This window comes from Oncorhynchus nerka, linkage group LG11 (genome assembly GCF_034236695.1).
Source record: "Oncorhynchus nerka isolate Pitt River linkage group LG11, Oner_Uvic_2.0, whole genome shotgun sequence".
NCBI lineage: Eukaryota > Metazoa > Chordata > Actinopteri > Salmoniformes > Salmonidae > Oncorhynchus > Oncorhynchus nerka.
This window is the reverse complement of record NC_088406.1, coordinates 26,749,729-26,762,204: the sequence shown is the minus strand read 5'-3', so window position 1 is coordinate 26,762,204 and position 12,476 is coordinate 26,749,729. Positions and strand designations below refer to the sequence as shown.

General features: G+C 40.3%; 1 protein-coding gene across 1 annotated transcript; it reads right to left on the bottom strand.

Moving 5' to 3' along the window:
- Positions 1-75: 75 nt before the first annotated feature.
- On the bottom strand, positions 76-7,084 carry LOC115120205 (SAM domain-containing protein SAMSN-1-like). The gene is made up of 7 exons (XM_029649115.2): positions 6,922-7,084; positions 5,260-5,469; positions 3,814-3,928; positions 3,156-3,313; positions 2,837-3,049; positions 2,204-2,351; positions 76-1,018 (listed from the first exon to the last, which is right to left on the bottom strand). The coding sequence occupies exons 1-7, from the start codon at positions 6,976-6,978 to the stop codon at positions 867-869; spliced, it is 1,053 nt and encodes a 350-aa protein (XP_029504975.1). The 5' UTR covers positions 6,979-7,084; the 3' UTR covers positions 76-866.
- Between the last annotated feature and the right edge of the window lie 5,392 nt (positions 7,085-12,476).

The following is a 12,476-nucleotide window of genomic DNA, read 5'->3' as shown; positions in this document are numbered from 1 at the left end:
ATTTTGCTTGAAATGATATTTTAAATGATACATTCAGTACAAATTAACGGATTAGTTAGACTAATGACAGATGACTCTTGATGCATAAATACTTTATTAATGTGTGACATATTGCAATGACAGTATATTGAGTTCTACAAGTCTGTACATTTTGTTAAACCAGGAATGTAAAAAAATGTATGTACAAACTCCTGCCCACTCACTCACACACACACACACGTTTGTTTTACTATCCGTGTTGGGACCAAACAATTCATTCCCATTAAAAATCATATTTTTCCTAACCCCTAACCTTAAACCTTAACCCCAAGCTTCTAACCCTAATCCCCTAAACCTAAAATAGCCTCCTTCTGGTCCCCACAATGATAGTAAAACCAAACACACGTCATAGTTTCCAGCACAATACACAAAAAAACAAGATATCATTTGTCATAAATATTTTGTCAGGTGTGTCAAACTCATTCCATGGAGGGCCTAGTGACTGCAAGGTTTTGTTTTTTCCCTTTCTATTAAGCCCTAGACAACCAGGTGAGGTGAGTTCCTTACTAATTAGTAACCTTAATTCATCAATCAAGTGCAAGGGAGGAGCGAGAACCTGCAGCTCTCCGTGGAATGAGTTTGATCCCTGTGCTTTATGTGAATTAATAGGTTAAAGAAAAAGGTTCATAAATGGATGCTTATAAGGAGGAACAAATTCATCGGTTTTAAGAAAAATGGCCTACATTTAACATTTAATTAATGAAATCGCACCTTGTTAAACCAAATACAGACGAGACAAACTTGGTGAGCCATCGTAATTTACAAGTCAAAACATAATAGTTAATCAACTTTTTATACTGGTATGTTAATTAGGATAGTGCAGCCTATCAGCGTGTGACTGGTTGGCTCTCTGTGTCTTCTTTGCTGTTTTCAGAGCACTCTGATGGAATAAAACAGCCTGAGTCTCTGGGACAGTCACTCTTCTCCTCCTTCAGGCTGTGTGATGAAGAGGGCTCCTCACTCTCCCTCACATCATCGCCTGTGAACCCAAGAACAAAACAGTCTGGTTGGTTGGATCCTCAGATCCTGCGGGTTGCAAGGTTGGCTGCCCCGATCCAAGTCAATTAAAATGAATTAGGGTTGCAATTCTCACACCACCTAAATGGAATTAAGCTTGATTTAATGACTACATTCCTTCCTGGCTGATAACCTCTGCCATGGTAATCCAACAGCCAGTCACGATATCTGGTTCAGCCAGGGTGGCAGTGCCATTGTTTGGTCAGGAACTAGCCCACAGTCACGATATCTGACTTAGCCAGGGTGGCAGTGCCATCTGTTCTGTCCAAAATGAGCCCAAACACACATTTATGACCTTAATTTAAATGGTATTATGTGAGGACACAAACATTAATAAGCCTTATGCTAATTGAACGCATCCTGTTTCGTAAGCAGCTGACAGAAACTGGCTAGTATTGTTCATTTCTTCATCTGGATTGGAGACCTATCTTTCTGTTTCATTTGTGTTTCAGAGCCTTACAGTGGTTTTATAGAGGATTAGAATAGAGGAAGACATTGTGCTCTCTCTGACAGGTGTCAACTCTGCCGGATGGGCACGTCTTAAATGATAGCTGTTATAAGCATCTGCTCATCATAACACACAAAGATCAGGATGTTCCTTTCTGAGCGTAGTGCTGCGTTGCACAAAATGTCTGTGGTACAATTGGCCATTTCCTTTGCCCCAGTAGAAATCCAGTAGGGTTAGGCTACAGTAGAAATCCAGTAGGGTTAGGCTACAGTAGAAATCCAGTAGGGTTAGGCTACAGTAGAAATCCAATAGGGTTAGGCTACAGTAGAAATCCAGTAGGGTTAGGCTACAGTAGAAATCCAGTAGGGTTAGGCTACAGTAGAAATCCAATAGGGTTAGGCTACAGTAGAAATCCAGTAGGGCTAGGCTACAGTAGAAATCCAATAGGGTTAGGCTACAGTAGAAATCCAGTAGGGTTAGGCTACAGTAGAAATCCAGTAGGGTTAGGCTACAGTAGAAATCCAATAGGGTTAGGCTACAGTAGAAATCCAGTAGGGTTAGGTTACAGTAGAAATCCAGTAGGGTTAGGCTACAGTAGAAATCCAGTAGGGTTAGGCTACAGTAGAAATCCAGTAGGGTTAGGCTACAGTAGAAATCCAGTAGGGTTAGGCTACAGTAGAAATTGGTTTTGCTACTCACTCTCTGTATATCTGCAGTCTGCAGCAGCCAGCAGCCTGCCTCTGTGTTCTGGATTCATCACGTTCAGCTCTATAAGGTGTTTCTCCTGCAGGTGCCTCAGGTCCTCTACTGTCTGGTAGCCATTCAGAAGCAGTGCAGATGCATACTCCTGGAATAAACAAGACATAGTTCCATTGTCAATGTCATCTCATCTACCTTTCATAATCTTATACTAATTTGTTCACCTTTGAGTGCTTTAGGTTATGTTTATGCATATTATTATTTTTTTTTTTTAAATTTTGGGGGGTAATTGAGACAACACCATTCTCAATACTGTGTGTCTGGTAGTGTTGAGAGACACTTGACATTGTTTTCTCAGTGTAGGTTTCATTGGTTACTGGAAAGAGGAAAGAAAAAATGTGGCTGTATTTGGCAGTCATTTTAACAGGCCATCATGGCTAGATCCAGCTTTTGTTAAATTAACGTTCAAAGACAAGATTCTTAAAAGTTTAGCTAACCCTAACCCTTTTCCTAACCTTAACCTAATTCTCCTAACCGGCTAGGTTCATTTTCCAAACATTCTATGAAAAGTCAAATCTGAAGTTAATTTGACAAAAGCTAGATCCCTTCTAGCCATGACCTCTAAGCCCTCACCTCTAGATGAAGACGCTCCAGTAGTTCCAGTAGTGTCTTTGGTCGTGGTCTCTTGCTCATTCTTTGAGGTCTGATTTTTGGCGCCTCCTCCTCTCTCTCTTTCTCCATGAGCATGTCAACGTAGATGAACTTGAAGTTGCCCACTTTGTAGTTCAGCATCCCTGTCCATATGCCCATAGGAGGTTTACTGATGATGCTGATAATGTCTCCAACCTGGCAAGAGACATCAAGAGATTTCATGAATCATGAAACAGCTTTTAACAACGTCGTTCATGACATTTCACATTACCCCAATCTAAAGGCATTATCTTCTGTCTACCTTGAGTTTGAGGGAGTCAGTGTCATATGGGCTGGGAACAAAGTCTGTGTGGACCCGTGCTCTACCACAGAAGTGTCCGTTGTAGGAGCCGTCCTCTTCTAGTCTCAGACTGTCTCTGGTACTGGAGCCATTTGAGAGGCAGGCCACACTACCTGAGCCTACAGGAGACAAGACAGACAAGACAGTATGATTACACTGCACAGATTTACCCCTGGACTATGAGCGTGCGTGTAAAAAAAAAAAAAAAAAATTAACCTTTATTTAACTAGGCAAGTCAGTTAACACCAAATTCTTATGTACGATGACGGCCTACCGGGGAACAGTGGGTTAACTGCCTTGTTCAGGGGCAGAACGACAGATTTTTACCTTGTCAGCTTGGGGATTTGATCCAGCAACCTTTCAGTTACTTGCCCAACGCTCTAACCACTAGGCTACCTGCCACCCCTATGCTTGTGTATCCTTGTGTTGGAGGGAAGGTTACAAGCCTATGATAATATTGTAATATAATAGTAATGATATGGTAATACAATGGTAAAATAAAACGCATGAAAACACATCACATTTGCTTATTCTTCATTTAGAAACGTGTATCTTCATTTACAGACTTGTATGAGGGGGGACATGACTTTGTGTTGACATCCCTGTGGAGAGGACTTACTGGAGGAACTCTGTCCGCTGTACAGGCTCTCCAGAGAGTTGTTGGTCTTTTCAGAGCCTTTCTCTAGAGGACTGCACTCTGTTTCCTCTTCTAGGTCTCTGTCAGTGTCTTCACCCTACATGTGGAAATACAAATGGACAAGCCACTATGTGTGTTAGCCAAACTGATGTTGATTCCTTACTATATACTGTACATAACTGTGCCATTTATATAAGGAAGTGCCATTGAGTTAACAATTCAACATAGACACTTGCAAATACTGACCAGGTTGATGGATACTATTTTGTCACTTAGACCTAATTTCAACAAATATTGAATCTTGCTTGGCCAGACTTACTAGGGGGCACTATTTTTATTTTGGGAAAAATAACGTTCCCAAAGTAAACCGCCTATTTCTCAGGACCAGATGCTAGAATATGCATATAATTCACAGCTTAGGATAGAAAACACTCTAAAGTTTCCAAAACTGTCAAAATATTGTCTGTGAGTATAACAGAACTGATATTGCAGGCGAAAGCTTAAGAAAAATCCAATCAGGAAGTGACTCATGTTTTGAAACCGTTGTGTTCCTATGCACCCCTATTGGCCACTGAAAGGGATATCAACCAGATTCCTTTTTCTAGGTATTCCCTAAGGTGTCTACAGCATTTTGACGTAGTTTCACTCCTTTATGTTGAAGAATGAGCGTAAACGACTACATTGCGTAACTGGCCAGCTGAGGGCTCTCAGAGTGATTCTTGAGTAAAAGACAGAGGTAGTCATTTTTCCTCTCGGTCCTACTGAAAAGCCAATTGTCCCGGTTGATATATTATCAAATAGATATTTGAAAAACACCTTGAGGATTGATTATAAAAAACGTTTGCCATGTTTCTGTCGATATCATGGATATATTTTGTCATTTTTTGGGGCGTTGTCGTGACCACTATTTCCGGTGGATTTCTGAACATAACGTGACAAACAAACGGAGGTATTTTGGGTATAACAATAATCTTTATGGAACAAAAGGAACATTTGCTGTCTAACTGGGAGTCTCGTCAGTTGAAAACATCTGAAGATGATCAGAGGTAAACGGTTAAATTGATTGCTTTTCTGATTTTCGTGACCAAGCTTCCTGCTGCTAGCTGGACATAATGCTATGCTAGGCTATCGATAAACTTACACAAACGCTTGTCTTGCTTTGGCTGTAAAGCATAATTTCAAAATCTGAGATGACAGGGTGATTAACAAAAGGCTAAGCTGTGTTTCACTATATTTCACTTGTGATTTCATGAATATGAATATTTTCTAGTAATATTTTTTGACCGTTGCGCTATTTTAATTTGTGTAGTTGATGACAATTCTCCCGGATCCGGGATGGGTAGTTTAAGAGCCTTTAGATGCTTTGATACACTACGCAGAATACTAGGTTCTGTATAGGAGGAAGAGGCAGTCTGTAGTGTGACTCACAGCTTCCTCAGAGAAGATTTTGGAGTGCTTCTTGCCCATCTTCCTGCGCATGGTCAGAGAGATGGCCTTCATCTTCTTCCCCAGGCTGCCTTGTTTGGTCTGATCAGAACTCTCACATCCAGACTCCTCTGCCACTGTTGTTCCATTTTCCTCTAGTCTGGCTGGTGATGGTTGTCTGATGCCCTCAAATCGCCCAAAACTAGTGGAGCGCTGCATGGAGAGATTACAGATGACAGATTGAATGTGTGTTTACTACAGTGGCAGCAGGAGTCAGGACCCAATCTGGGACATTATGCAATGCATGTCGCACCCCCATCCCACCCAATCACTATGTGTTTATGATTTCCTTTTATATGTTTCATATTATGCTAAGGAAGGACCACTTCTGTGGTAATGAATTATGTTCTCCTCCTCCCTTGATTTACAGGAATACTGTGCTATTGTCTTGAGCAATGTGTCTTGAGCCTAGAAGTCTGGCACATGAGGCTACTTGAACTCAATCTGATTTGCACTATGAATTTATCTCTATCATGATGAGTTTGTGAGGTACAGTTTTTCAACATTTTCATGAACCTAAAATTATTTCTAATCTGTCCAAATTCCAGTATTTCTACATCAGAGCATCAAAATAATTATATAAAGGAATAATCCCAGTAAATCCCTATTAAAATATCAGAACCACACACTCTACAGCAATCTAGGGAACCTTTTGAGTAATCTTACGGACCCTCCCCCTTTTTACAACTTTGACCATATACAGTTGAAGTCGGAAGTTTACATACACCGTAGCCAAATACATTTAAACTCAATTTTCACAATTCCTGACATTTAATCCCAGTAAAAATTCCCTGTTTTAGGTCAGTTAGGATCACCAATTTATTTTAAGAATGTGAAATGTCAGAATAATAGTAGAGAGAATTATTTATTTCAGCTTTGATTTCGTTCGTCACATTCCCAGTGGATCAGAAGTTTACATACACTCAATTAGTATTTGGTAGCATTGCCTTTAAATTGTTTAACTTGGGTCAAACGTTTCGGGTAGCCTTCCACAAGCTTCCCACAATAAATTGGGTGAATATTGGCCCTTTCCTCCTGACAGACCTGGTGTAACTGAGTCAGGTTTGTAGGCCTCCTTGCTCGCACACGCTTTTTCAATTCTTCCCACAAATTTTCTATAGGATTGAGGTCAGGGCTTTGTGATGGCCACTCCAATACCTTGACTTTGTTGTCATTAAGCCATTTTGCCACAACTTTGGAAGTATGCTTGGGGTCATTGTCCATTTGGAAGACCATTTGTGGCCAAACTTTAACTTCCTGACTGATGTCTTGAGATGTTGCTTCAATATATCCACATAATTTTCCTCCCTCATGTTGCCATCTATTTTGTGAAGTGCACCAGTCCCTCCTGCAGCAAAGCACCCCCACAACATGATGCTGCCACCCCTGTGCTTCACGGTTGGGATGGTGTTCTTCGGCTTGCAAGCTCCCCCCTTTTTCCTCCAAACATAACGATGGTCATTATGGCCAAGCAGTTCTATTTTTGTTTTAGTGCTAACTATTGTAGGTAGTTTGCACTAAACAGTTAGTTATTAATTCCACACAGTTAGTTATCAATTCAATGTATTTGGACGCGCTACATAGAAGTAATTTGTTTTCACCTACCTTTGGTTTACTGAGCTTTGGTTTGTCTGAAACATTTGAGGCTGCCCTCTGTAGCATTTTGTGTTGATGTTGGTTTTAGAGTTCAGTCTAATGAAATCTTAAAGAAGCATATCTGTACTCTGACCAACTCTGATGGTAGCTAAGTGTTAACTGCACTAAACTAACCCAGACTGAATGCTTGACTTCCTCAAAAAGACAGGATGTGACATGTGAGGCAATCAACATTCTGTCTATTACCACGGAATCGGTTTCAGAAGGGGAAAAAACACATTCTGCTAGATAAAAATGTTGTGGTCTCCCTCTGAAAACATGTTCACTTCTGTTAACATGATGATGATGTGATGATGGTGATATAATTTTGGAACCTAGTTAACATTTGGGCTACATTTGTTGCATAACTCACACCTGGGGTAGGCTATATATTTTGTTGTGTTACAGCCTGAATTCAAAATGGAATAGAAAAGAAAATAATCTCTCCCATCTACATGAAATACCCCATAATGACAAAGTCAGCATTTTGGGAGGGATATCTTTGCTAATTTATTGGAAATTAAATACATAGATATAAAAAATAAAAAAGTTTTCACACCCCTGAGTCAAAACATGTTAGAATCACATTTGACAGTGATTACAGCTGTGATTCTGTCTAGGTAAATCTCTAAGAGCTTTGCAGACATGGATTGTACAATATTTGGAAATTAGTCTTTTTTAAATCATTCAAGCTCTGTCAAGTTGGTTGTTGATCAATGCTAGACAGCCTTGACATTGATTTATAAGCCGATATAAGTCAAAACTCTAACTAGGCCACTCAGGAACATTCAATGTCATCTTGGTAAGCAACTTGTGTATATTTGGCCTTGTGTATTAGGTTATTATCCTGCTGAAAGGTGAATTTGTCTCCCAGTGTCTGTTGGAAAGCAGACTAAACCAGGGATTCCTTTAGGATTTTGCCTGTGCTTAGCTCTATTCCATTTCGTTTTATCTTTAAAAAACTCCCTAGTCCTTGCCGATTACAAGCATACCCATAACATGATTCAGCCACTACCATGCTTGAAAATATGAAGAGTGGTACTCATTGATGTGTTTTGTTGGATTTGCCCCAAACATAACGCTTTGTACTCAGGACATAAAGTTAATTTCTTCTAGTGCCTAATTGAAAACAGGATGCATGTTTTGGAATGTTTTCATTCTGTACAGGATTCCTTCTTTTCTCTCTATTCACTCTATTAGGGTTAGTACTGTGGAGTAATTACAATGTTGCTGATCCATCTTCCGTTTTCTTGTATCACAGCCATTAAACTCTGTAATTGTTTTAAAGTCACCAATGGCCTCATGGTAAAATCCCTGAGCTGTTTCCTTCCTCTCTGGCAACTGGGTTAAGAAGGACGGCTGTATCTTTGTAGTGACTGAGTCTATTGATACACCATCCAAAGTTTAATGAATAACTTCACCATGCTCAAAGGGATATTCAATGTCTGTTTTTTTTTGTTTTTTTACCCATCTACCAATAGGTGCTTTTCTTTGTGAGGCATTGGAAAACCACCCTGGTCTATGTGGTTGTATCTGTGTTTGAAATTCACTGCTCGACTGGGGGACCTTACACATAATTGTATGTGTGGGGTACAGATATGAGGTAATCATTAAAAAATTGTGTTACAATATTATTTCACACACTTATTATGTGACTTGTTATGCGCATTTTTACTCCATAACTTATTTATGATAGCCATAACAAAGGGGTTGAATACTTATTGACTCAAGACATTTCAGCTTTTTCTTTTTATTAATTTTGTAAAAATGTCTAAAGACATAATCCACTTTGACGTTATGGGTGGTGGTGGAAAAAGTACCCAATTGTTATACTTGAGTAAAAGTAAAGATACCTTAATAGAAAATTACTCAAGTAAAGGTAAAAGTCATCCAGTAAAATACAAGTATTTGGTTTTAAATATACTTAGGTATTAAAAGTACATGTAATTGCTAAAACATATCAGTATCAGAAGTAAAAGTATTAAAAAATTGTGGGATAAACAATGTTTTGAAACCTTCATCAATGACTGTTATTTGGGTTCAGTTCTTTCCAAAGTTCTTTCACACAAAACATTGCAGTAAGAAAAAAAGCAGGAAATAGAATTATCAGAAATTATAATGTCATGGTTGAACTTTTCTTTGCTCAAATGTCAAAATCTCGGGTGGTTAGTTTGAGGAAGTGTTGAGGCTATGAACGGCAGACACAGGAAGAGAGGAAGACGGCAACTCTGTGATGTCGAAACAGTTTCCGCTTGATAATCTGCACTCAGTATGGACATTTTACTAAAACGAGCTACTTTTGATCTACTTGATAACACGTTTGACACATTAAATGTAATTTACTGCCACATTAAATCAAACATGCTGTGATTATCTTACATTAGGCTATATAAATGGCTATAATAAGATACATTTTGCACATAAAAAAATATGGAATCAGTCAGCATCAATGACCTTTTTAATTCATACTGTGGTTTATAACGTTTTAACAAGCTAGTATGTGGGTTATTAGGTTACAGCAAGCTGTTCTACATGACTTCTTCCTTGCAGTGGAATGTTCTAAAACCATTAGTCATTTTCATCATTACTCATAGGCCTCAGCTTGGGGAGTTTTCTGTTGTCTTATACAAAGTAATAAAAGAGAAGCAAACAAACATTCTCCTCACAAATAATGGTCAAATTCACATCAGAAACAAATAAGATAATGAGTTCATGCAGAGGTTGTAGAGGCACGTCGTGGTCCTCCTATATGTGCATAATCAGTCCTTTCATGTTATAGTGAGGGGATTAAACTACATTTTTAGAATGAAGAACTACAATTGATCAATGGCAAATAAGAGAAAAGGCTATGGACAAAAACATTTCGTAATCCCACACTGCTTGCAATCAGTCATGTTTGTCTCAATCCAGGATTACAGTTTCTAATCTATTTCTTCCGACCTTCCAGGCCGACCCTTGGTAATACTCAGCCGTTTTTCACGTAAGGAGGCTTGGTATTGTTCTTAATTCCAGGCCGACCCTTGGTAATACTCAGCCGTTTTTCACGTAAGGAGGCTTGGAATTGTTCTTAATTCCAGGCCGACCCTTAGTAATACTCAGCTGTTTTTCACGTAAGGAGGCTTGGTATTGTTCTTAATTCCAGGCCGACCCTTGGTAATACTCAGCTGTTTTTCACGTAAGGAGGCTTGGTATTGTTCTTAATTCCAGGCCGACCCTTGGTAATACTCAGCCGTTTTTCACGTAAGGAGGCTTGGAATTGTTCTTAATTCCAGGCCGACCCTTAGTAATACTCAGCCGTTTTTCACGTAAGGAGGCTTGGAATTGTTCTTAAATGTTGAATGAAATGATTTTTATAAACTAATCCTACATGAAGTCACTAGAGGGCAGCATACGATGGAAATGTACCAACAGCACATACACACGTTTATATTGATTTAGAATTGAACTCCCTAAACACTCCTACTGATAAATTAGGAATGCTTATTTTTTCAATTGATGCTGTTGACAGATATAATCCTATATTTTTAGACATGGCACTATTTTCTATATTATAACCCTGTTTATTAGAAAGAAAAATCTGAAATAGCCATATTACGGATTCCTGAAGATAAACATTTGTCCAAATACTAGCTACTCCTTTTGCCTAGTTTTGCCTTCAATGGCCTGTAACCCATAGGTGTTGATCCCTCTACAAGAATCAAAGGAGAAGATACATCTATAGGAGCCTACACAATCACAACACTGGAGTAATCTGAAATAATCTGACCCAATGTCACATAAACCCCAAACAATAGCTTTGTCTCACACAAACCACTCAGAGCATGTGAGTGGTTTGTGGTTTAGGGCTATGGTTTACGGCTGCTAGAATCCTGACTAGAACCAAAACTTTCGATCATATTACTCCAGTGCTAGCCTCCCTACACTGGCTTCCTGTTAAGGCAAGGGCTGATTTCAAGGTTTTACTGCTAACCTACAAAGCATTACATGGGCTTGCTCCTACCTATCTTTCCAATTTGCTCCTGCCGTACATACCTACACGTACGCTACGGTCACAAGACGCAGGCCTCCTAATTGTCCCTAGAATTTCTAAGCAAACAGCTGGAGGCAGGGCTTTCTCCTATAGCGATCCATTTTTATGGAATGGTCTGCCTACCCATGTGAGAGACACAGACTCTGTCTCAACCTTTAAGTATTTACTGAAGACTCATCTCTTCAGTGGGTCATATGATTGAGTGTAGTCTGGCCCAGGAGCGTGAAGGTGAATGGAAAGGCACTGGTTCAACGAACCGCCCTTGCTGTCTCTGCCTGGACGGTTCCCCTCTCTCCACTGGGATTCTCTGCCTCTAACCCTATTACAGGGGCTGAGTCACTGGCTTACTGGTGCTCTTCCATGCCGTCCCTAGGAGGGGTGCGTCACTTGAGTGGGTTGAGTCACTGACGTGATCGTTCTGTCCGGGTTGGCGCTGCCCCTTGGGTTGTGCCGTTGGGGAGCTCTTTGTGGGCTATACTCAGCCTTGTCTCATGATGGTAAATTGGTGGTTAAAGATATCCCTCTAGTGGTGTGGGGGCTGTGTTTTGGTAAAGTGGGTGGGGTTATATCCTGCCTGTTTGGCCCTGTCCGGGGATATCAACAGATGGGGCCACAGTGTCTCCTGACCCCTCCTGTCTCAGCCTCCAGTAGTTATGCTGCAGTAGTTTATGTGTCGGGGGTCTATGGTCAGTCTGTTATATCTGGAGTATTTCTCCTGTCTTATCCGGTGTCCTGTGTGAATTTAAGTGTGCTGTCTCTAATTCTCTCTTTCTCTCTTTCTTTCTTACTTTCTCTCTCTCGGTGGACCTGAGCCCTAGGACCATGCCTTAGGAATACCTGGCATGATGATTCCTTGCTGTCCCCAGTCCACCTGGCCGTGCTGCTGCTCCAGTTTCAACTGTTCTGCCTGCGGCTATGTAACCCTGACCTGTTCACCGGACGTGCTACCTGTCCCAGACCTGCTGTTTTCAACTCTCTAGAGACAGCAGGAGCAGTAGAGATACTCTCAATGATCGGCTATGAAAAGCCAACTGACATTTACTCCTGAGGTGCTGACCTGTTGCACCCTCGACAACTACTGTGATTATTGTTATTTGACCATGCTGGTCATTTATGAACATTTGAACATCTTGGCCATGTTCTGTTATAATCTCCACCCGGCACAGCCAGAAAGGACTGGCCACCAATCATAGCCTGGGTCCTCTCTAGGTTTCTTCCTAAGTTTTGGCCTTTCTATGGAGTTTTTCCACTGTGCTTCTACACCTGCATTGCTTGCTGTTTGGGGTTTTAGGCTGGGTTTCTGTACAGCACTTTGATATATCAGCTGATGTAAGAAGGGCAATACATAAATACATTTGATTTGATGTGCTCCCTGAATATCACTGATTGGATATACTGCATGTGTAGAAATATCTAAATGAGTGCATGTGAGCACATTCTCTTTCCTAATGTTTGTTTACCCAAACCGTAATATTTTTAGCGGTCACTTACTATG

Bases quoted from the DNA above. Each gene is read 5' to 3' on its own strand.
- LOC115120205 (XM_029649115.2), bottom strand. From the start codon at position 6,978: ATGCTACAGAGGGCAGCCTCAAATGTTTCAGACAAACCAAAGCTCAGT. The intron at 5,470-6,921 runs GTAGGTGAAAAC...CTCTCCATGCAG, and splicing joins CAAAGCTCAGTAAACCAAAG to CGCTCCACTAGTTTTGGGCG. The intron at 2,352-2,836 runs GTGAGGGCTTAG...TGTTTATTCCAG, and splicing joins TGGAGCGTCTTCATCTAGAG to GAGTATGCATCTGCACTGCT.